The sequence below is a fragment of the Grammomys surdaster genome, unplaced genomic scaffold (assembly GCF_004785775.1).
Source record: "Grammomys surdaster isolate TR1022 unplaced genomic scaffold, NIH_TR_1.0 125125, whole genome shotgun sequence".
In the NCBI taxonomy this organism is placed as follows: domain Eukaryota; kingdom Metazoa; phylum Chordata; class Mammalia; order Rodentia; family Muridae; genus Grammomys; species Grammomys surdaster.
The window spans coordinates 340,270-363,818 of NW_021620026.1; the positions used below are offsets into that span (position 1 = coordinate 340,270).

At 34.6% G+C, this 23,549-nt stretch overlaps 1 protein-coding gene across 1 annotated transcript; it reads right to left on the reverse strand.

Annotated features, from left to right (window-relative positions):
• Positions 1-3,577: 3,577 nt before the first annotated feature.
• LOC114637030 (olfactory receptor 2AP1-like) lies at positions 3,578-4,516 on the reverse strand. The gene has a single exon (XM_028785160.1). It carries the CDS (start codon positions 4,514-4,516, stop codon positions 3,578-3,580), a length of 939 nt encoding a protein of 312 aa, XP_028640993.1.
• Positions 4,517-23,549: the final 19,033 nt, after the last annotated feature.

Sequence of the window (23,549 nt, forward strand, 5' to 3'; positions counted from 1 at the left end):
ACACACACACACACACACACACACACACACACACACACACACACACATGCACGCACGCACAGATCTTGCCTACCCTCAGATGAAATAACCAAGACCTAAACAGGTTAGGAGTGTAGTTCAGTTGTAGATCCCTTGCACTGTGAAGCATACTGGATTTGGTTGATACCCAGCACTAAAATATATTTTAGAAAAATAAAAAAATAAATGTGTAACCCTGAAAACATTACAATGAAGTGTATTTATTAATTAAATTTGTTTTTTTAATTTAATCTTGTGTTTTTCACTACAAAATTTTTCCATTTCCCTGTCCATTCTCTGGCTGTTCCAAATCCCATACCTCCTCCCCACCCCTTGTCTCCATGAGGATATTCCCACCCCAACCTCCTACCCCACCAGACCTCCCCATTCCCAGTCTCTTGAAGGTTAGGTACACCTTCTCTGACTGAACCCAAACCCAGCAGTACTCTGCTGTATATGTGTTGGGGGCCTCGTATCAGCTGGTGTATGCTGCCTGGTTGGTGGTCCATTGTCTGAGAGACCTTGAGAGTCCAGGTTAATTGAGACTACTGGTCCTCCTACAGGGTTGCCTTCTTCCTCAGCTTCTTTCAGCTTTTTCCTAATTCAACCACAGGGGTCAGCAGCTTCTGTCCATTGGTTGAGTGTATATATCTCCATCTGACTTTTCCGAATCTCACTCCTGCCTCACTGCCCTAGCATTTCCCTACCCGTGGTCACTGAGCCTCTACAGGACTGAGGGTCTTCCTTTCTAGTGATGCTTGATAAGGCAATCCTTTCAGAAGACTTCTATCATAACTTTAAGTAATTATGTATGTAAAATGATTAAATAGATATTTCTAGAATATTATTTATGTAGATATGTTGCTACCTTTAAGCATATACTTATAAAAAGATAAAGTATAAAAGACAACATTTCATGAATTGCCAACGAAAATGAGCAGGCTTTTGCTCCTACCCTTATCAACCATAAATCCTACCAACAAAGACTCCACCAATGGTGATTATTACTCCTTTTATGTCCATTTCAATTTCTTATATGATACATTAATTTAAAAATCAGTTCTTAGCACTGAGTATATGTGATGAGATTTGAATATTATCCTTTTGTCTCCTATAGTTATTCCCTCAGTAATTTCATTATATTTCTCTTTCAATTTATCAGTATAAATTATATCCAAAATTATTTTATTTTGAAAATATACATATTTCTTTCCAGCTAAATAATTTTGTCCTGGATATTTTTAATTTAACATTATTTTCTTATCATAAGACTGAACTTTCTTATTAAGTTAATTGTATATTTTCACATATGTTCTGTAATCCTTCTTCAGGATAGTTCCAAAAAGGGCAAATATTTTCCTCTTATAAGAGTCCAGTACATCACACATACTGTCACATCACTTATTTTTTTTTCCTCAGCATCTTTGAAACTGAAACATTTTTTTTTCCTCAGCCATTAGATGTGGTTGATTTCTAAAACCAATGCACAAAGTTTATCTGGTCTACATTTGGAAATTTTACCCAGTTAAGTTTTCCTGTGTTAAAGTGTTGCTTCAATTGTTAAATGATGTTTAAGTTTCCTTATATTATATAGTTCCTTATGAAAATAAAATATAAATAGAATGTCTTAAAACTTATTGGAAATTTTGTGTTTCATTTAGAATGATAACAATAGTTAATCACAGACTAAGTTAGTAAAAACAGTAAAATCCAGGAAACAACAATTGACACCAAGCTGTACTACAAAGCAATAGTGATAAAAAAAAACACATGGTATTGGTACAGAGACAGACAGGTCGATCAATAGAATGGAATCAAAGACCCAGAAGGAAACCCATATACCTTTGGAAATTTGATCTTTGACAAAGAACCCAAAACTATAACAGTAGAAAAAAGAAAACATCTTCAAGAAATGGTGCTGGTCAAACTAGTGGTATGTATGTTGAAGATTCTGTCATCTCCCAGGTCTCTGGGTATAAATTTAAAGGATAGGAATAGAAATATTTATGAACTAGCATCCCTGATGTAAACCTGTTCCACTATTTATTAAATATTATTATAGGGAAAAGATGTTTATTAATAATAGCTTTTATTTATGATAAAGTCCTCTCACTTATAGAAAATTAACACCATGAGTTAACAATTACTATCATTTCATTTCACAATTTCTTAGATATGAAGTAAAAAATAGTCAGGATAAAAAACACTCAAAAATTTGATGGAAGTCATATTTCTAGCTGCTTTCTTAATAATTCCTCCACCTTTTTAATGTATTATCTCAAGGAGCATAATCTGTTTATAAATCATTATGTAGCATTTTCTATTACTATAGACAAAATCATGTGATTTTCTCTTTTCTAGATCGTCCTTAACTCAAATACTAATCGTATTCAAATATTAATAAGTGGCTTTTGTACAAAAACTCAATTTAAGTCTGAATTTTAGTATAGGAAATAAAGCCAACAATATGTCATTTAAGCTCTTGTTAACAACTAAAATGTATTAATATGTGAATTTAATTGTTACAGGTATAGATACATTCAGAATTATATAGCAATGTATAAGATTTTTTCAACTCATTAAAATAGCAAATCATTAAAAATCATAGTCTCGATCCTAACTTTAATTCAGGCATTTCTTTTAAAACTGAGGTCTTAGATAGAAAGATGGTTCAGTATTTAAGAGAACTGTCTGCTTTTGCAGAGGGCCAATGTTCAATTTCCAGCATCCACATGATATCTCACAAACCATCTCTTATTCCAGTTCTAGGGAATCTGATGTCCTCTTCTGGCCTCAGTTTGTACCAAGAATACATAATCCACACTAGATAAAGCTTGGTTCAACATGACTCAGTAACCAGTGTTGGCAAAAGGTGTTGGCTTAATCTTTAAGAGTCTGACCACAAATTATACATTTTAGCCATATTTAAACAAACCACAATTAGGAAAAGTAGTTTACTCATGATAATTAACTCAATTCCATATACACAAAAAAGTTTAAGACATGACTACATTGAAACTCTTTTTAAAGTACAATTGAAATCTTACATAAGGATAGATACTATAGGTTATCTGAGGAAACAGGCTCAAGATAAACAATTTTATGATAAAGATCTGGGAGATGATAGGACTATATATTGACTGAGACAGATAAACTCAAAATCAAGGCCTGACAGAGCCAGCATGTTCTGACCACACAGACAGGTCACCAGGCTATTAATCACATCAGTTCCCAGCCTCCTGAGCAGAAAACAGGTTATACATCTATCCCTTTGAAGAGACAAGCATGTATGTTTAATGTTCCTAGTTTTCCTACTGATTGTGTATATACAAAGACCTACATACTGTTTACATATATGTACTGAAAAGCATCCATGTCCATAAAATAATAATAATTTAAATTTTAGGTGAGATCTAACTAAAAACAATAGGGGTTATACAGGAACACACATACCATCTTGATAGAAGAAAAAATGGTTTAACTTAATAGATAAGTGTTATAGCTATGTTCCATTGTAATGTTCTAAATCTTTATTACCTTAGTACTGAGTCTCAGAATTTTACTTTTCAAAGAAACTTATAATTTTGCTTACCACATCTTTGAAGGCTATTTTCACTTGCTTGTTTCTAAGAGTGTAGATGAATGGGTTTAACAGAGGTGCAACAGAGGTATTTAAAACAGCTACTCTCTTATTAAAATTTGCTGCATTTTTAAAAGAAGGATTTATATACATGAAAATACAGCTTCCATAAGAAAGTGAGACCACTATCATGTGAGATGAACATGTAGAAAAAGCTTTCTTTCTCTGTTGAGCAGAGGGAATCCTCAAAATTGTCTTGATGATGTGTGTGTAGGAGAGAATCACCAGCAGTAAGGTGAAGATGAGGGTCACAGTAGCCAGGAGGAACTGGATCACTTCTATGAAGTGTGTGTCTGAACATGATAAATGCAGCAATATAGTGTAGTCACAGCAATAATGATTAATGATGTTGGATGCACAGAAAGGCAACTGAAGAGTCATTGCATGTGGTACAGCAACAACTATAAAACCAGATAACCAGGAACTTAAAACTAGTTGGAAGCAAAGTCTCCTGCTCATGACAGTTGTGTAATGCAGGGGTCTGCAAATGGCGACATAGCGGTCATAGGACATCACTGCTAAGAGGTAGAATTCAGTTGCTCCCAGAAGGATTGCAAAAAAATACTGTGTGAAGCAACCAGCAAAGGAAATAGTCTTGTCTCCAGTTCCAATATTGATTAGCATTTTGGGAACAAAGACAGAGGTAAAAGATATCTCCAAAAATGCAAAATTTCGGAGGAAGAAATACATAGGTGTCTGGAGGCGATAATCCAGCAGAGTCAAGAGAATGATGGTTGAATTTCCCATAACACTTAAGATATAAGTTAAGAGCAGAAAGAGAAAAAGCACAGCTTGAAGGTTGACATCATTTGTCAATCCAAGAAGAATGAACCTTGTCACTGATGAGTGGTTTGCCATCATTAACTTCAGGCAAGTCAAAACAGAGAATAACAATAACAAAAGGTTGAAGTGAAATTTAATTTGGTTTCAATATAAAATCAGAACCACAACTAAAAACAATTGTTTTAAACTGAATCTTTTTCCATACCTTTTGTTTTGAAAGTTAATTTTATTGTTAGAACAATAAAAGCCCTTTATTACTAATTTGTCTCCATACTTGGAAACTGGGTGACATTTCATTTAAATTATATCAGCATATATTTTCTAACTGACTGATGATTCCTTATTTTCTGTTCTGATTTTATTCTCTGGAGTGATTTGCACCTGTATCTTTTCATAGATGTGTAAAGAAATATCCATGTATGTATGTGACACAATAGTAGAAGGGGAAAATGAAAGTGACTCAGAGAGGCAAAGGCGTATAAATATAGTTAAATATATACTACAGCTAAATGAAAATGCTGTTACAAAAGCCATAATCTTATACAGTGAATACATACTGATGAAGTTGTAGAAAAAAAGTTGCTTACTTTAAAGTTAGCATTTCAATCTATTTGTTAGTCAACAGATAAATATAATCCAAAACATGAATTATCATGTCAAAACTGAACTTGTTGTACTTAGGAACATATATCTATATACAAATATACATATACACAAATATATATATAAACAATTAGTGAAAAAAGAGGCCCTGAATTTTAAATAGGAAGGAAAAAACTATGTGTGAACATCTGAAGGGAGAAAGGGAAGGAGAAAAAAGTTTAATTACATCAAAATCTCAAAAATAATTTAACAAAACCTGAACTTGGCTGCTACCATCTCTTTCTTAATTTGTACTTTATGTTTTTTGTTGCTCTATTATTTTAAATATCATTATGTGCCTACTGAAGCTCAAATATTTTGAGCTTATGCCACTTAAAAGACCTAACAACAGCTTCTACTACATATTTACTTATTTAATTTTGTATTATGGGAATGGAACATGTGTCATGATGCAAGTGAGGAGATCAGACTATGACACAAACTTGTGGGTGTTGGTTCTATCTTTCCACTTTGTGGGTCCTGAGGATGAAACTGGTTGTCAGGCTTGGTAGTATTACTTGTCCAATTTGATCTCATTTCTTAATAGAGTTCAGAATTCATATCAGCCACTCATCCTGTGTTACAATGAGGCTGTGTTATGTTAAGGACTTAGTGAATGTCCTGAACATGTTATATGGACATACTGATCAGCCAATGTTTTATGTTTACTGAAAATCCTGCCCTATAAGTTCCTTATAATGTCACTTCAAGTTTAGCAATACATACACTGTTTTCTAACAAACCATAAAGAATAATGTTTTTTTATTTAAATCCCATTTAGTACAACATGTCATGGATCACAAAGCAAAATTATTTTCTAGTTATTTCAAAATACATACTTAATTCTTTAAAACCAAGTAAATTATTACAAGATCTAGTTGCAAGCACTGTTCCTCTCTTATAAAAGGTGGGAAATTATATAGATACTGTCAATTTTTTCATGCAAAATACATTTTTAACTTATTTTTAAATTTGTAGCACTATTTTTGTTAAAATTAATAAAACTTATATTTAAATAATTAACTCTATTTTAATAATGCAATTCTTCATAAATATAAAGTATTTTCTGTCAACAAATGTGAGGATATATTTAGAAGATATGCTTTTTCTATGCAATAAAATTTAAAAGTTCTTCTAATGTTACCATTTTTCACGACAAAGACTAATATATTATTTTTATGTAATATATAAGCTATTAATAGTCACAAACATTGTATTTATGAAGGTAGAAATTTGAAAATTATTTTCCATGAATAAAGCAAAGACAAGTTTTTCCAAGTCAGGAAAACATACTATGTAATTGAATTATATCAGTAAAAGTTCAGTGTTTTGAATATTATAACATGGGCAGTTTAAACTTTTGGAAAAATAATTTTTTGCAAAATTTTATGTTGTTATAAAAATCAAATAAACTACTTTTTAATTAATTTTAAAATTTTGGATGATTTCATACATGACAACTATATTCATTTTCATGGCTAAAATATACTTTATAGATCTACACTGCTGGCTTAAAATGCTGTTATAAAAATAATCTGAAGTTTGGTGTCAAGAAAATAAACTTATCTGCTCATTCAAATTATTGATAACCACATTTGACTATATTAGCTTCTATATTTTGTTTGTACGTGAATATCAATTTAGAACATTAAAATTATGTACAAATTTCACACAAAGCTTTATAGTCATATAAATATTAATTGTAAAATAATTTGTTAAATGATACCATATTGCCAAACTTGATATTTTACTTTTAATCCATCAGTAATGGTATTTTTCTCCATGAAAATTATTACAGTGTCATATATACCTCAAAGACATCAACTTTTATTTTCTAATTTGATAATATAATTATTAGTTAGAACTAAAATTTCTAAGTTAAGAAGTAGTTAATCAGTGCTGGAGAGATGTCTTAGTGGGTAGGAGTGTGTATTGCTGAACTTGACAATCTGAGTCTGACACACATGGTGGACTGAGAGAACTGATTTCAAGTTAGGCGTTCACGCTTTCTAACCACCTCCACACAAAACAAATAAGCAAAGTTGTATGAAAAGATGACTATTCACGAAATTACATTTACTAAAGAATAGTTACAGAAGAAAGCTTCTGTTATTTGATTATTTTTGACAGAATAGAACTTTTGAAGTTATTCTTTTTTCTTGAATTTTAATTTTTTTCTTTTATTTTTGAGATATATAACACAATCATATAATTTTTCCTTCCTTATTCTTTCTCCAAAGCCTTCCATACACCCTTAATTACTCTTTTTAAAATAGATGACCTCTTTTTCATTAGCTATTGTTATATGCATATATTCCTAAATATAGCATACACAATCTGTATGTTACATAAATATATGTTTTTAGTTTCATAAATGTATATAATGCATTCTTACTATTTCTTTGCCACTCTCTTACCTCTCTCCTACTCATATCAATCTCCCTCCCCTTAGCTCTACTAGTCACCTCATCAAATTTTTGGCTTTGCTTTCATTTTGTGAACAATTTAATTTAACCAGGGTCATCTGTGTGATTATGGGATTGGAACTGTCCATTGAAGTCTTGTGGAATTCTCAGTGTGTTCACTGCTGAAGTCATCAATCTTCCTTCTTCCAGAAACTATCAATAGCAACTGGTTCAACAGTGAGGAGTATAGCCTCCTGAAATTTATTCAACCTGTGTCTGACTGTTGATGGGGATTATTCATGGGTAGACTCAGTGCAGGCATGCATGGCTACTGTAAATTCCTGTTTGCAATGGGACTCTTGAGTGCACTGAATGAAAGATTAAAAAATGACAGCAAATCAGTTTTGTGCTGATCTTTTAAGATGATCTTGCTGTGTAACTCTGGCTACTTTTCAACTTGTGGCAATCCTCCTGCCTCTGCCTCCTGAGTGCCAAGATTACAGATGTGTGCCATGAGACAAATAATTTGTATTAATAAGTGATATTATGTATTAGATTAAGCAATAATTTATCTTTCTACAAGAAAATATATTTCAAATATTTACAAACATAAAATCTTTTATAATAACTAGTGATTAGTATATGGTTATCTATAGTGATATATGGTAATATTTGTGTATGGTTACATATAGTTATATATGTGACCAAATAATAAAGCTTGGTACAACAAATTTTGTTTGGCATGAAATAATTGCCTTTTAGAAAGTCATAAGATGATGTTTTATATGTAGCTAAGAGGTCAAGAAAGAAATTTTCTAAACATTCCCAAAAAATGTCAGAATTATCTTCTGACAAAGAAAAATTATCTCCATAATAAATTATATCACTTACACATTTGGTTCTGTTTCTTCACATGGCAGAATACAAAGGCTTAATAATCGTTTGATAAGACATGAAGAGAACTGGTTCCAGATTCCATAAGGAGAAACACCAATAAAATAGAATTCTTGGGAAAGAAGAATGACATAGCAAAATAGATAATTTGACCTATTTTACAAATTTAAGCTCTAATTGTTTGTCATTGAAACTTTTCTACATTTGCCAATGTCTTTAAAGTAATATTTTATCTATTTGTACTTGTCAATAAAAACACATGAAACAAATGTGTGTGAAACTATGCCATAAAAGATGAACAGTAGCTGGCCCATAAAGACAAAAAATCAGTAAGTAAGTTCAGCCATTACCAATGCCCTCCTACCTCAGGCAGAGCCACTTCTATCTTTGGTCCAAATTAGATCCTTTTGTGTCTGAATTAGAGAATAAAAAGGTTGAGGACCATTGGGAAATGATCCCTGGGCCTTCAGAAAGAAAAAAATTACAAGCAGGCTATTTATGAAAAGGTGAGTTAAAAAAGAATATAAGTTTGTATGTACATTTGCTGTGTAAACCACCATCAACAAAATTATACGTTCTTCTTATTTACCTAGAAATTAATTTTTAAATTTACTTCCAGGTTTATCAATGAATATATGAATATATAAACTTTCCTGATTGTCATTAATGCAGCAAGGTAAAGAACCGTTCAGTGTTTGAAGAAGGCATTTTAAATAATTTGAGAAAAAGTCGCTATACCATAATAAACTATTTATTCATTGTAGAAATTGCATTCTTTGGCACATGTTCTTTCCATCGATGTTTCAAATCAGTAAACTCTACTTCCATTTATTTCTTCATGCTGTTTCATGATTATTTACAGAGTCAGAGAGGAAAATACTCTGGGATATCTTTTAGTACTAAAAATAAATAAAGAAGTGATTTGAAAGACAAAGTTGCTCAAAATAATGACAACAAAACCCCACAGACCATTTGAGCAACAAATTACACAATGATAATATTAAATTTTAAGCACTATAATTAAATTAACATTCTTGCGCTGACTTCTATCAATTACCTAAAATATAGTAGACCAAAGATAAATTATTATAGTGAAATTTCAATTAATGAATTGGAAACAAGAAAATTGGACTACACCCTAGCTTAATGCCTAAAGTAGGAGCAACCTAATGAAAGAGTACACTCTATTAACATGTAGTCAAAGTCTTAGTTAATCATAGCTGCTAAATCATTACCCAATTTCAGGTATAAACTTCAAAATGTACAAATAGGGCAAACTCTGGACTCAGGCAGTCATTTTTATCTAAGCTATATCTATTTTTTGTTGTAGTATAACTTCTGTGGCTAGAGCATTCTATGTTATTTTAGTACTTTGTGCTATTTAATTATTTTTCCTTTTGTTGTGATAAATTGAAATCTGCCAAATTTAACTTTTCTTTTTTTCTTTTGCTTTTCTTTTCTTCTTATTTTTATTGTTATTTTCTTTATTTACATTTTCAAATGTAATCCTCGTTCCCAGTTTCCCCTACACAAACCCTCTAACCCGTCTCCCCTACCCCTGCTTCTTAGAGGGTGCTCCCCCACCTACCCACCCATTCCTGCCTCATTGTCCTAGCATTCCCCTCTGCTGGGGCATTGAGCCTTCACAGGTCCAAAGGCTTCCCTCCCCATTGATGCCAAATAAGGCTGGAATATATATCATAAATTTAACGATTTTTTTGTTTTGTTTTGTTTTTTTAGGTTTAGCTTTTAACACTGTTCTTTTGCCATATGTCATACTCATGCCACTCAAATCTCCCAATCCCAACATGTTTTAATTGTCTATCATCTCTACACCACTAAGTCAAAACTTTATTTAATGCTCATATCTCTGTTTGTAAAAGTGATTAGCATGTATCTGGAGTTTTAGTATACATGTATAATTTAATTTTATTGTGTGTTTTATCTTAACCTTATTTATATTAGCTTTATCCACACTCAAGAATATTATTGCCATATTTTTTTAAAAAGCCAAAAATCTTTGCAATATTTATGTTTTCTAAACAGCCTCAAAATATGTTTATATTTTCAGTTATAAAAATAGAATTCTAACTGGGGATAAGTGTATTTGCTAGTTAAGCATGAGGATCTGAGACTGCATCCTCAAGCATCCATGAAAAGAAGAGCTAAGTATTATATTCAGCTTCATGCATAAGTTTCACTGACTTATTTTTTGTAAAATTTAATTCAGATTAAAGTATTTTCATAATTAATATTTGACTGAGGTTGGGAGCTGGAGAAATGGATCAGCAGTTAAAAATTCTTGCTACTGTTGCTGAGGACCTAAGTAAAAAGTCTTAGCACCCAGATGGTAGCTCAAAACTATACATAACTTGAGTTACAGGGGACCCAATGTCCTCTTCTGGCCTTTGCTAGCACTGTGTGACAATACGTGTGGGCACTCATGTACTTAAAATGAAAAGGAATAACTATTAATAAAAAGTTTTCTTTTTTTGTAAAAATGGTCATTTCTTTTTTTTCTTTTATTGGTTATTTCATTTACTTACATTTCAAATGTCTCCTTTCCAGGTTTCCCCTCCGCAAACTTCTCCTTCCTATCCTCCCTTCCCCTGTCTCTATGAGGGTGCTCACCCACCCTCCTACTCTAGCCTCACCACTCTAGCATCCCCCTATGCTGGGGCACCGAGCCTCCATGGGACCAAAGGCCTCTCCTCCCATTGATACCAGATAAGGCCATCCTCTGCTAAATATGTAGCTGGGGCCATGGGTCTCTCTACGTATATTTTTTGGTTGGTGGTTTAGTCCCTGAGAGCTCTGGGCGGGATGAGTGGTCTGGTTAGTTGATATTGTTGTTCTTCCTGTGGGGCTGCAATCCCCTTCAGCTCCTTCAGTCCTTCCCCTAATTCTTCCATTGAGGTCCCTGGGCTCAGTCCAATGGTTGACTGAAAGCATCAACATCTGTATTGGTCAGGCTCTGGCAGTCTCTCAAGTGACAGCTCTACCAGGCTCCTGTCAGCAAGTGCTTCATGGCCTCGGCAATAGTGTCTGGGTTTGGGAACTGCCTATGCGATGAATCCCTAGGTGAGGCAGTCTCTGGATGGCCTTTACTTCAGTCTCTGCTCCACTTTTGTCCTTGCATTTCCTTTGGACAAGAAAAATTCTGGGTCAAAATTTTTGAGATAGGTGGGTGGTCCCATTCCTCAATCAAGGACTGTGCTTTCCTCTTCATGGTTTCTACAGGTTCTATCTCCCTTTTGTTGGATTTTAGCTAGTTGTCATACCTGTTGGGTCCTGGGAGTGTGTCTTTTTCTCTCCTTATTTCAATTATTATTGAGAATTTTATTCTAGATTCATTTTTAAATGTTTTTCTGGTGCTTATTTTTTAGCACCATCTCAAATGCCTGTTTGATTTTTTTTCTGCCCAAATGAAACACCTGATTTTTATCAAAACTCATTTTAGATTAACTTTAGATTTACTGTTGACAGCAGCTGTACTATCTAGCTTCGTGTTGCTGTGACTTACATCTGACAGATAAAATTTCAGTTTCAGAGTTTTCAGTCCATGGCTCCAATGTTTGTAGCTGAAACAAGTCACAAGCTGGTCAAGGCAACAATGTGGCAGAGTGAAGCCACCCACCTCATTGGGACCAGAAAGGAGGATGCTGAAGAATGATCAAGGAACAAAATGCATATTTGCAGATGATGCTCTTAATAATCTAGTTTCTCCCCCTAAGTTCCCCTCCTACTTTCCACCACTTCCCAAGAACATCATTATATCATGACCCAACAAGGGATTGATCCACTGAACGGGCTAGCCATTAAGAACTAGCCACTTGCCCCAAAGTACATCAACTGGCAGCCATGAAAGATCTCTCAACTCATAAGCCTTCAGGATGTCTCATATTCAAACTATAAATTAGTTTGAATTATCTATATAGCCATCTGAGATTTTATTTTTTCATTGTGGATTTAATTTCATTTACAATCCTTACATAATTTATAATCAATTAAATTATATAATTTTACAATATTTTCTACAAGAAGATATTTTTCTCACATATTTGATGGCCAATTGATCATTTCTTTGAGAAAAGAAAGTTCTTTGTCCATTTACAAATTATATCTTTTATATTCTTGTGACTGTGCTGTTTGGGTTCATTAAATATTTTGGATACCAACCCTCTGTAAGATATATGGCTTATAATATTTTCTTCCAAGATTCACATCAATCTTTTAAAGTAATTGTTTCCTTTGATCTGTGGAAGCCAGTGTTCACAAACAATAAGACTTACTGATAAAATAATCAAAAGAAAATTAGAATGTTACTTCCTGCACACTGGTGATTGAGTCAGTTGGCAATCCTTACAAATGTTTATATAAACAGTCTATTTGTAATGAAGATTGTTTCATGTTCTTTTTTTTTCTTTTATTTATTTCCTTGTTTGATAATGACTAGAGTAAAGTAATGCTAACTGCAATATTAATAAGACAAAAGTGTTCAAAATTTCAATGTTGATTGAATTTGAGGTAGTTTTCTGGTTTTTTCCTTTTCTTTGTTTTTTAAAAGTAATTCTGTATAATAGAGTCCTTTTTCATTTCATGTTTTCTTGTTCTTAAAATATTTTATATAATATACATACATGCATATAATATATCTGGATTGGATCCAACCTACATTCCATCCCCTTCAATTTCTCTCCTATCCCTCTTCCAATTTCCCCTCCAAACTTCTTCTACACACACACACACACACACACACACACACACACACACACACACACACATCTCTCTCTCTCTCTTTCTATATCTATATATCAATCTATCTATCTATCTATCTATCTATCTATCTATCTATCTATCTATAGTGAGAGAGATATATACCCACACAATGAGTCCATATGGTGATGCTCACATGTGCATGGGTACAAGTTTATCTATGGAACATGAGTAGCCTTTGAGGGACTGTAGCTCTGAAGAAAATAGTATTTTCCTTCTCAAATAGCCTGATCATCCCTTCCCCCGACCCCTGAATGGTAGGAGCTTGTCTAACTTTATCTGAGGCTTGTATTTTGCACACAATCACAGTCACAGTCACTGGTAGTCCATGTATGTAACTGTGTTATCGTGTTCAACAAATACTATTTTTCTGAGAAATCTACTTCCTATGTCTCTTAAGTTTTTTCTATCCCTCTTCAACAATAATACATATGCCCTAGAAATGGGAGTAGGAGGTGTATAGCTGCTGTGTTTAAAGCTGAACACTCTGCAGCATATTATTCTCTACATACTCACTTGCTACAAGTCTCAATATTAATCACCATCTAGTGTAAAAAGAAGTGACTCTAATGAGGGTTGGATGATACACTAATCAATGAGGATAAAGATAAGAACATTGGGGGTAGTTTACCTCTATGTCCATTTAACAGAATTAATTATGAGTTTCCTCCTGGGCCCTGTGGCCTAGCCAGCCATAAGAATTTTTGCTAAATTAATGGTCCCAGGCTTGAGTTCCGTCTTTGAAGTGGGCTTCAAAGCTATTAAAAACTGGACTGATTACTCCCATGGCATTCATGTTACTATTGTAAGAATAGGCACATCTCAACAAGCCAGCCATTACTGTAGCTTACAGCATTTATATCTGGGTACAACTAGTGATTATTTTCTTCTCTTGTAGCATTTATAGGACCTTCCAGCACTATGAAATCTAACCAATAGGGATGACGCCTCCAGGTTGTTACTAGGCTGATTATACCTGATGACTCAGATGGTGGTTTCTACAGCACTAGATTCTTACCATGAAGTTTTGGAAAGTAACAAAGAGTAATGACAATAATATGTAATGTTTTGGGTGGTCTATGAGCCACCAATAAACAATAAACCAGAAAAGGTAACCCATACCTGTCACTGGGCTTTTTGTTTATAGTCTATGGTATATGGGGAGAGACATTGTCTCCCTGTAACTTTTAAAAATCTCTAATGAGTATAGTATTTAGATTTACCTTTTCTGTGCTGATTTTTATTAACAAAATTACATTAATTTTAAAATTATAACTAACAGCATTCATTCAACAAATGTCATCTTATGAAATTCCTTTTTCTCTGTTACAAATATACATACATACATACATATATACATACATAATTTTTCTGTGTTTATAGCAGACATTATATTTTTAAAGTTTATAATATTTCATATAGTGAATATATTATGTCCCCTTAAAGAGTTGGATTGTACACTGTCATTCATTATTATTATTTTGTTATTTTAATATTAGGATACTTTTTAAAAAAATTAATTTGGCCTTTTTTAGTTTTTTGTCTGTTTCACTGTTTCTTATATTCATTACAAACTTGCTTTTCTCTTAATTTAATTTAATTTTCTCTCTTTTGTGTCTCACAAAGTAAACTAACATTTTTATTCATAAAGTTTTTATTCTAGTATATACAGTTGAAGTAATAGTATTCCTTTAAATAAACCAAAGTATTTTTTAATGAATAAGGAAATTTAATTGAAGAGTAGATAACGTAGATATTACTTAAGGAACTATTATTATTGCCTTATGTAATGAGGTTTAATGTACAGACTAATCTAATATTGTTCTGAAATTAGTTTATTTCACTTGCACAGTGACATGGAATATCAATTACAGAACTACTCTTTGTATATTTAGGACCATCCAGTTTAGTGAATAAAGTACAGACATTAGAATCCAGGTTCACACCATAATAGTCAAGTATTGCAAGAAAGAAGAGGACATGCTTAGAGCAAGTTAGTGAAGAATTGAAAGAAGGCTTTTCAAATGAGATCATAGATTTAAGAAAAGCAGTTATAAAAATAAATGTATGTGTATATGTATGTAGCTTTAGTTCTTAACTCAGTTCACTAATAAGTCTAGAAATAATGGCACTCTCATTTTAATGGGGGCTCCTAAATTTCCACTCTCCAATAAATGAAGCAAATGACTTTTAAAATGAGATAATTTTTATTTTAAAACATTTTATTCAAAATATTTCAATGATATTTTGTTCTATTGCCAACTCCTCCCAGATCCTCCCAATGTCCCAATCCACCCAACTTTATGTTTTCTCTCTCTCCTTCCTTTCCTCTTTCTCTCTCTCAGAAAAAAAAAAAAACAAAAAGAAAAAAATAAAAATAAGACAAAAATGCCTAAACAAAACAAAGTATGCCTAAGTTTACATCAATCATACTCCAGGAGAAGTCCTGTGCCATGAGTAGTTGGATAACATTCAATAAAGCAAATCTTTTTGAAGATTTTAGACATGCAGACATATATTCATAAAATGAATCTAACCTCCTTTAGTTTGTTTCCTCCCTGACAAAGACCATGAGTAACTTGTAACCAAGCCCCCTTAAATGATGACAAACATCCATCACCCATCATATAACCAAAGAACATTCACTCCATTTGGGGGGAATAGGGTTCTCTTGGAATTGCTTTCTATTGTTTGGGGATAATGTTCTTTTTGGGAGAACAAAATGAAAATTGGGATATTGCTGTGAAAAGCCAAGGCTTTTGAAAATGATCCCAGATGCAGTTTTTTGAGGAAAGACCACTGAGGTAGTATGAAGTAGGATCAAACAGGATACATCACAGCATCTTTTTCAGCATCTTCAAAGTGACTTTTATCAGAATCACTTTACTTTCATTGGCATCTGGTCATTTTCTCTGTGTCAGGAGCCATCATAGGACAAGCTAATAACTAGCAGGTGATCATCCTGAGATAGTCTGCTTTGGATTATAATCCACGACAGATTTGTTCCATAGGCAAGGCCCAGAAGAAATTTATTTTAGGAAACATTCCTGCTATTAATATGCTTTTCCTGCAATTATTAAACATATACAACAATCACTAGGTATTAGTCCACCCTTTTGAGCAGATCAGGGATCCATCCCATCTGCAGACACCAAAGCCAAAAAGTTTTATTGACTATGCTTAGCTGAAATCCTAGCTGGAGACATTTTCATGTTTCAGCCAGTGTTAGAGCTGTTTCCATGTAAAGGGATCAGCAAATCATGTTACCTGTTTTGTTGGTTTTCCTTTTCCTTGGCCTATGTCAGATTCTTGCCAAGAATCCCCAAAGGCTCTCTGCCTCTCCTTTTTTATTTCACAAACAAGAGTGAGTCTATTTTACGTTGTTCTGACAAGAATGCCTTCCTTTCCCATCATGGAATATGCATTAGCAAAACCAATGCACTTATGTCATAGGTTGGCAAGATTCTGCAGAATCTTACCCACTCTTGGCTTGCCATTCTGTTCAGTTAATAACTCTGTCTGGGGGTCTGTTTTTAGTTTCAGGCATGTACTTTGGCTGCAAACATGTTGATGTTGGTAAAGAGAAGATTTATCACAATGGGAAGGCATAAAATTATTCCCAGGACAAGAAGGGCTAGCATGATCAAGCTATATATGCCATTCCTGAGATTTGACCAAAATGGAAATACTGACCTCAGGTCATCGGTAATTTTATCAGCAGCATCTGATACAATGATATTAGTGATTAGGTTCACTTCTATATTTCTAATCAAAGTTCATATGTGTTCTACTGGAGTGTATTTCTGTCTCACCAGCTTGAGGCAATACAAAACAGAAAACTAGTCTCTAGAGTCTATTAATGAGTCCTGTGGGTTTTATCTGATGACTCGTTGCCAGTCTGGGTCCTGATGTTTCCACAGGCAAACTTCAGGTGAAAGGGATGAATTCAGAATTGGCATGGCCATCAGGGTAGTCATGATCACAAAGCATGGTCCTATTCAGTGTGAGTCCCCCAGGGAGGTCATTTTGACTTAGAATTTCATTCTATAAGTTTAGACAATGAACATCATGTTTTTCTTCTGTAATTGATTCCTGCTGACATTAGGAAGTTGTCATAGGGACCCAGGAAGGCTGAAATACTAGTAAAAAGCCAGGCAATGAGGTATTTATCAGAAGCATCTGCTTAGTTGATTCAACTGAAAGACACAATCACATTGACTGAAGTGGTTAACATCAGTTTTCAGCCAATCCAGAGCTCAGCAGCTTGCAGTCCACAGGTTATTCCTGGATGGAGTCTGTCAGTCATGTGAAAATCTTCTGAGACAAATATAGACTAGGGACAGAATTTAAATTATCTAGTAATCAGGGAATGTAAGAAATCCCAAAACAAAGGAGAAAAACCCATTTCCAAGAACAGGTGAGTATGCTTAACTGGAGTCAGTTTGATTTGTTGCAGGTGGATACAAATCTTATAAGTATTTTTTTTATTTCATGTGAGTACACTGTTGCTCTCTTCAGGCACACTAGAAGAGGGCATCAGACCCCATTACAGATGGCTGTGAGCCACCATGTGGTTGCTGGGAATTAAACTCAGGACCTCTGAAAGAGCAATCAGTGCTCTTAACCACTGAGGCATCTCTACACCCCATATTATGACATTTTGATTCCCTGAAACTTATATGAACTTTAGTTTATAAAAGGATGTACATTAGTTTTACTATTGCAAGAAATCAATATTTCAGAAAAAGTAGTAACAGGTGTCTGTATGACAACAGGAGTAGATTCATGATTTTGAGACCTAGTAAAAGCTCTATGTTTGGGTTAAAAGGCATGGAATATTCTTTCTCAGTGCAGAAAGGTAGATATACGGATTGAACAGGGATGTTTGTAGCATGATGAGAAGCACTTTTAAGTCTGTATTCAAAATACAACCAAAGGGAATTTAAAATCCCTTAAGCTTGTTACTGAATTATAAGCACCCAGTGCTCCATCAGCTTATCAAAAGCTCTGTTAATCAATGTTAAATTTTTGAGCTTTGAAATCTTAGTATAACAATGGTATATGGGAAGTATGAAACATTTCCACCTTTTTCTATACATTTTAAATCATTTCTTATATTTATAAATCTTGTATTTATGTAGTTTAAACTACCTTATTAGACCCTCTAATTTTATACATGTTTTTAGACTTTCCAATATTTATAAATTATATTTACCAGCCCCAGACATCTTTTATCTGAAGGCTTTTTTTATTTTTAAATAACTTTTCTAACATCGGCCAAGTTTATTTATATCCTCTACATTTATCATTTGGATTTACCAATCTCAAACATATTTCTATGCATATAAACAATTTTTAGATCCTCAGACCTTAAATAAACTTTAATTAAATAAATTTTATTTGATTCATTACCACAAGACACCGATAAGGCAAGCCTGTATTCCCTTTTTTAGTAAGAGACCTAGTAGTTTTAACTAACTAATGAACTGGCAAATAAACTAGCACAGTGGTGAATTATCTTGAGGTAAGGAGCTAGTTGCCTGTTCTTTAGCTATTAAGCAACAGTTAGCTTATGTGTTGATGTGATCAGAGATCTCAGAAGGATAAACTGTAATTTTAATGGCCTTTCTCCTTCATTTTAATCATGTCCCACCAAAGACATTCCAATAAAACACTCCACAAAATTTAAAATGTCCTGTAGCTTTGTATATTTAACTATTATTTCTAAAAGTTCCATTTGCATTATCCAAATACAATATCTTTTTAAGACTAAATTCACAGAGCATAACCATACTTTTTAGAAGGCAAACCTAGGTTTTCACAGTTTAAGCGATCCAATGTCTCTAAATCAATACCAAGTGCGTTATTTTCATGTTACAATGTTTGTCTGCCAGCAAAAGATTTTGTATATGAATGCATGAAGGTGCAGATTTAATACTTCATTAGAGAATCATTTTTAAAACATATCATTTAGAAGTCTGGTTTCTAGGACATGAATTATATAGCAATATTATCCCAATTTTAAAATTTCTTTACAGGCCTGTTTCCTTGTCGGCTCACAGGACATGTTGTGTCCAGAATGGCTTATATCCTGGGTTATTTGTCTTTAAGTCAATTTTCTGTTGCTGATGTTACAGATTTTTAACCATGTGTCATAAATTACTAACCAATATTTTGTAACTAACACATGCAGAACAATACATATAAGAACAGTCAGAAACAAAGATGTAGTTGACACATATGTTTATACATTTAAAACAGACAGTCAGAATTTTAATTTCAAGGGAAGAGAAGCCAGGCTCCTAGCTGCAGGTGTAGGGCTCCAATGGCAGTATCAGTTTATCTCAATTCAGGCATTTTTTTAAACCTAAAAATCCTAGAAAAGTGAAAACTAAATCAAAGAGTGAACACCCAGCGGGTAATGTTTTAACCATTTTTTCATTTGAATATGAAACACACAGCAACAATCAAGCAAGGAAATGAAACTACAGACATAAACTGACAGATTTGGTCAGACCAGTGTGCCAAGGAGTGACAATAGAAATGGAGAGAGTGGAAGAGGGAAGAGAACCAGAAGTCTCACCAAATGGACCCAGAACCAAAACCAAAACCAGGCCTTCCCTAGTGGGATTCAAACATGAAGCTAGATGTCTCCTGACCTCCAGTTATGTCCTTAGTAGATTTACTGTGTCTAATTCTCCTGTTTTTGTGCCTTCAAAGTCAAGGCCAAACCAGAAACAAGAACAAATTAAGAATAAGGACTGTGCAGGTACAGAACTTAACTCCTCATAGAGGGAGCCTGCTTGGTGGCATTCACTAGCAATATTTGAGGCATGCTTGAGGGCAAGGGGCCGTCCCCATCCAGTGCATCAAGTGTTGGGGTTCAGGAATTGCCACACAAACCATATAAACATCTACCTCAGTTAAGCAAGAATAGTTTATTGAGCCCATATCTCAAGGCTGAACATTCAGGATCACAATAAGGACTCAGAAGCCTAACTGTGGTACCTGTCTGTCTTGAAAGAAGGCATTTTGTGGGAAAAACCAGATTCAAAAATTTAAAAGGCAAGGAGGGGAGCATTACAACAGTTTGGCTTCCTAGACAGAATATTGTCAGCTAACCTTTAAGCTGATTGGTCCTGAATGAGGTCAAAGGGGAGTTGTAAAGGTAACGAAACAAGGAATTCCAGTACATTGAGATAACAGAGCATAAGTAATTCACCTATAAATTTTTGGCTTATTAGTAACATTCTTTAGCATCAGTTAAAGTGATAACTCATAAAAAGAAGACAAACTTAATTTTTTAATCTTGTGAGAAACATAGAAGCTACATGAAAAATGAATGTAGTTATGTCAGACCATATCAGTAACAACTTTTATGCTCATGGATTGGTCTCTCAGTAATTTGGAGCACAATTACTTATAATGATAATATAAGCTTAATGATAATAAATATACTTCAGAAAGCCTTCCTTGGCAAAACAGACAGCCATTGCCTGTTATCCTCCAGGCTGAGTCTCTATCATGGTGCAGCCACAATTTCTTAGGATAGATTGCCCTTCTCAACCAGATTTGTTTAGTTGTTTGCTGCCATACAAACTCTTATATTGGCACCTGAAAGGGTGGACCCCATGTTACCATGTGTTAAAGCTCCTTTCTCTGCAGCATTAGGGAACAAGGGGAAACATGGAAATCATAGTCTGTTTATGGCTCCTGTCATACTAGATGCAAGACTATGTTATATCAAACTATGTTTTATCAAACTATATAGGACCTTCATCTAGAGATGTTTATGTTGAACTTAGTCTCCATATATTTTATTGCCTGTTACCAGCTCATGGTTCTCCAACCCTGGCATAGAGGTGTTGCAGAGAGCTAACTTGGCTTTCATATGATCTAAAAGATTTCTTGCAGCCTTAATATTGGGAATTGCAGACTTAATAGGTGTGATTTCTAGTTTTCCCTTATCCAGTACATCCTTAAAGAGATTCACACAGCACATCGTGTAGATCAGTTATCCAGACATGTGTCAATAGCACTCATGGTCCAGGAGACTATTGACAGGGGGCTCCAGAAGAGCCTTAATGCTTTAGAAGAAGCAGTTCTACTTCTGAGAAATCAAATTCAAATTATTAAGATCTGTCTTTCAACACTGTTGGGGTTGTGTAACCTTCTTGGAATATAATACCTCTGAACATGACTGGTCTAAAATTCAGTCTTATTTAAAGAGGCTTTGGAACAATTCTAATTTGGCATTGAGTAGGGTTCCCTACATAATAAGATCATGGATATTAGTAACTCTAGAGTGGGATCTACTTCTATTGAGGAAATGTCTGCAGCTTTTGCCTCTGCTATCCATGAAGTCACTTCCTTGTCATCCTGGACAACATAGCTGATAAATGGAGGAATCACAGTTGGATTATGCTCACTGGTTTTGTTTCCCCTTCCCATTTGCATCAAGCAAGTCAAGTGCCCAATAACTGCACTCACAATTGAAGTTAGCACTCTTGAATTAAATCAGAAAGTGGGGATGCAGAGTCCAGCTTGGCAATGGCAGGGATGGCCTGACATGGTTCCCCATCTAGAACAGAGCCAGCAGGGCAGGGCATGGGCCTCCATGAGTTATGATGGTTGCTGTAGGCATAAGTTGTGTGTGTGTGTGTGTGTGTGTGTGTGTGTGTGTGTTTGTCTAAAACTTCATGTTCCTCCTTTGGGAAATATTCTCCCTGCCAAGGTTCAAGGTTATTTGGAAATATTCTCCCTGCCAAGGATATTGGGAAATATTCTCCCTGCCAAGGTCAGAGAATATTCTCCCTGAGAAGGTTAATGACTACATGATAATTAGAAGCAGCAGTAGTCTGGGAGGAAAGGATATGTCTCTGTCTCAGTAAAATGATAAATCTTGAGACCATCAGGACAGCCCTTAAGTCTGTGGAAAAAAACTCTGAAGACATGAATTCAAAAATATACAATTTCTTGACTATGCAAAAATATAAAGATGCAATATGAAATGTATAAGGAGCTTCGAAGATCTCAAAGACTGGGGTAGCTACAATATGACCCAGCTTGTCAGAAAGATACTAAGGAAGGGGATAAAGAAATTTATTGAGTGGTGATCACAGGGCAAGATTGACTCTATCTAAATTTCTTGCTTGTGCTTACCACAGCAGGCAGTCCTGAGTTCAAGGTCAGCCTGGGAAAGAAGGAGTTTAGATTCAGGCTCAGACATGTTAGGAATGGTAATTTTAGGGCAAGGTCGTACACAGCTAGCTTATTGCCTGTGCTTAAGAAAGACAGACTGGCCCTTCTGCCCCTGCCTGGTCCTTTGGGCTGGGGCAGACACAGAGTTGGTCTGCTCCTGTGGAGAAACTGAATCCTGAGCCATCCTAGAGGAGCCAGTGCACTCAGAGCAGCAGACACCAAGGTGGTTTGCACTTGGGAGACATCGTATCCTGAGCCATCCTAGAGGAACCACTGCACCCAGAGCAGAAGGATTTCCAGATCCAAGAGGTGGCCTGAGTCCCAGGAGTTCTTCCACTCAGGAGATTAGGATCATAAGACCACAGAGTCATCTGTACTCTGAGGAGCTCTGCCACAAGCAAGATAACTGGAAATACAGACTCCAGTCTTCCACAGTGAGGGCAGTTAACACTAGAGTTAACCAGATGGCGAACGGCAAGTTCAAGAACATAAGCAACAGAAACCAAAGTTTCTTGGCATCATCAGTACCCAGTTCTCCCAATATAGCAAGCCCTGGACACCCCATCACACCGGAAAAGCAGGATTCAGAATTAAAATCACTTCTCATGATGATGATAGAGGATTATAAGAAGGACATAAGTAACTCCCTTAAAGAAATACAGGAGAGTACAAGTAAACAGGTAGAAGCACTTAAAGAGGAATCACAGAAATTCCTTAAAGAAATGCAAGAAAACACAAAGAAGGAATTAAACAAAAACATTCAGGATCTGAAACTGGAAATAGAAACAATAAAGAAAGCTCAAAGGGAGACAACCATGGAGATAGAAAACCTAAGAAAGAGATCAGGGGTCATAGACTCAAGCATCACCAACTGAATACAAGAGATAGAAGAGAGAATCTCAAATGCAGAAGATACGGTGGAAAGTATTGATACAGTTGTCAAAGAAAATGCAAAATGCAAAAAACTCCTAACTCAAAACATCCAGGAAATCCAGGACACAATGTGAAGACCAAACCTAAGGATAATAGGTATAGATGAGAATGAAGATTCACAACTTAAAGGACCAGTAAATATCTTCAACAAAATTATTGAGGAAAACTTCCCTAACCTAAAGAGCAAGATGCCCATAAACATACAAGAAGCCTACAGAACACCAAATAGTCTAGACCAGAAAAGAAATACCTCCTGT

What these genes read in the sequence shown, in the direction of transcription:
- LOC114637030 (XM_028785160.1), bottom strand. Translation starts at nt 4,516, where the DNA reads ATGGCAAACCACTCATCAGTGACAAGGTTCATTCTTCTTGGATTGACA.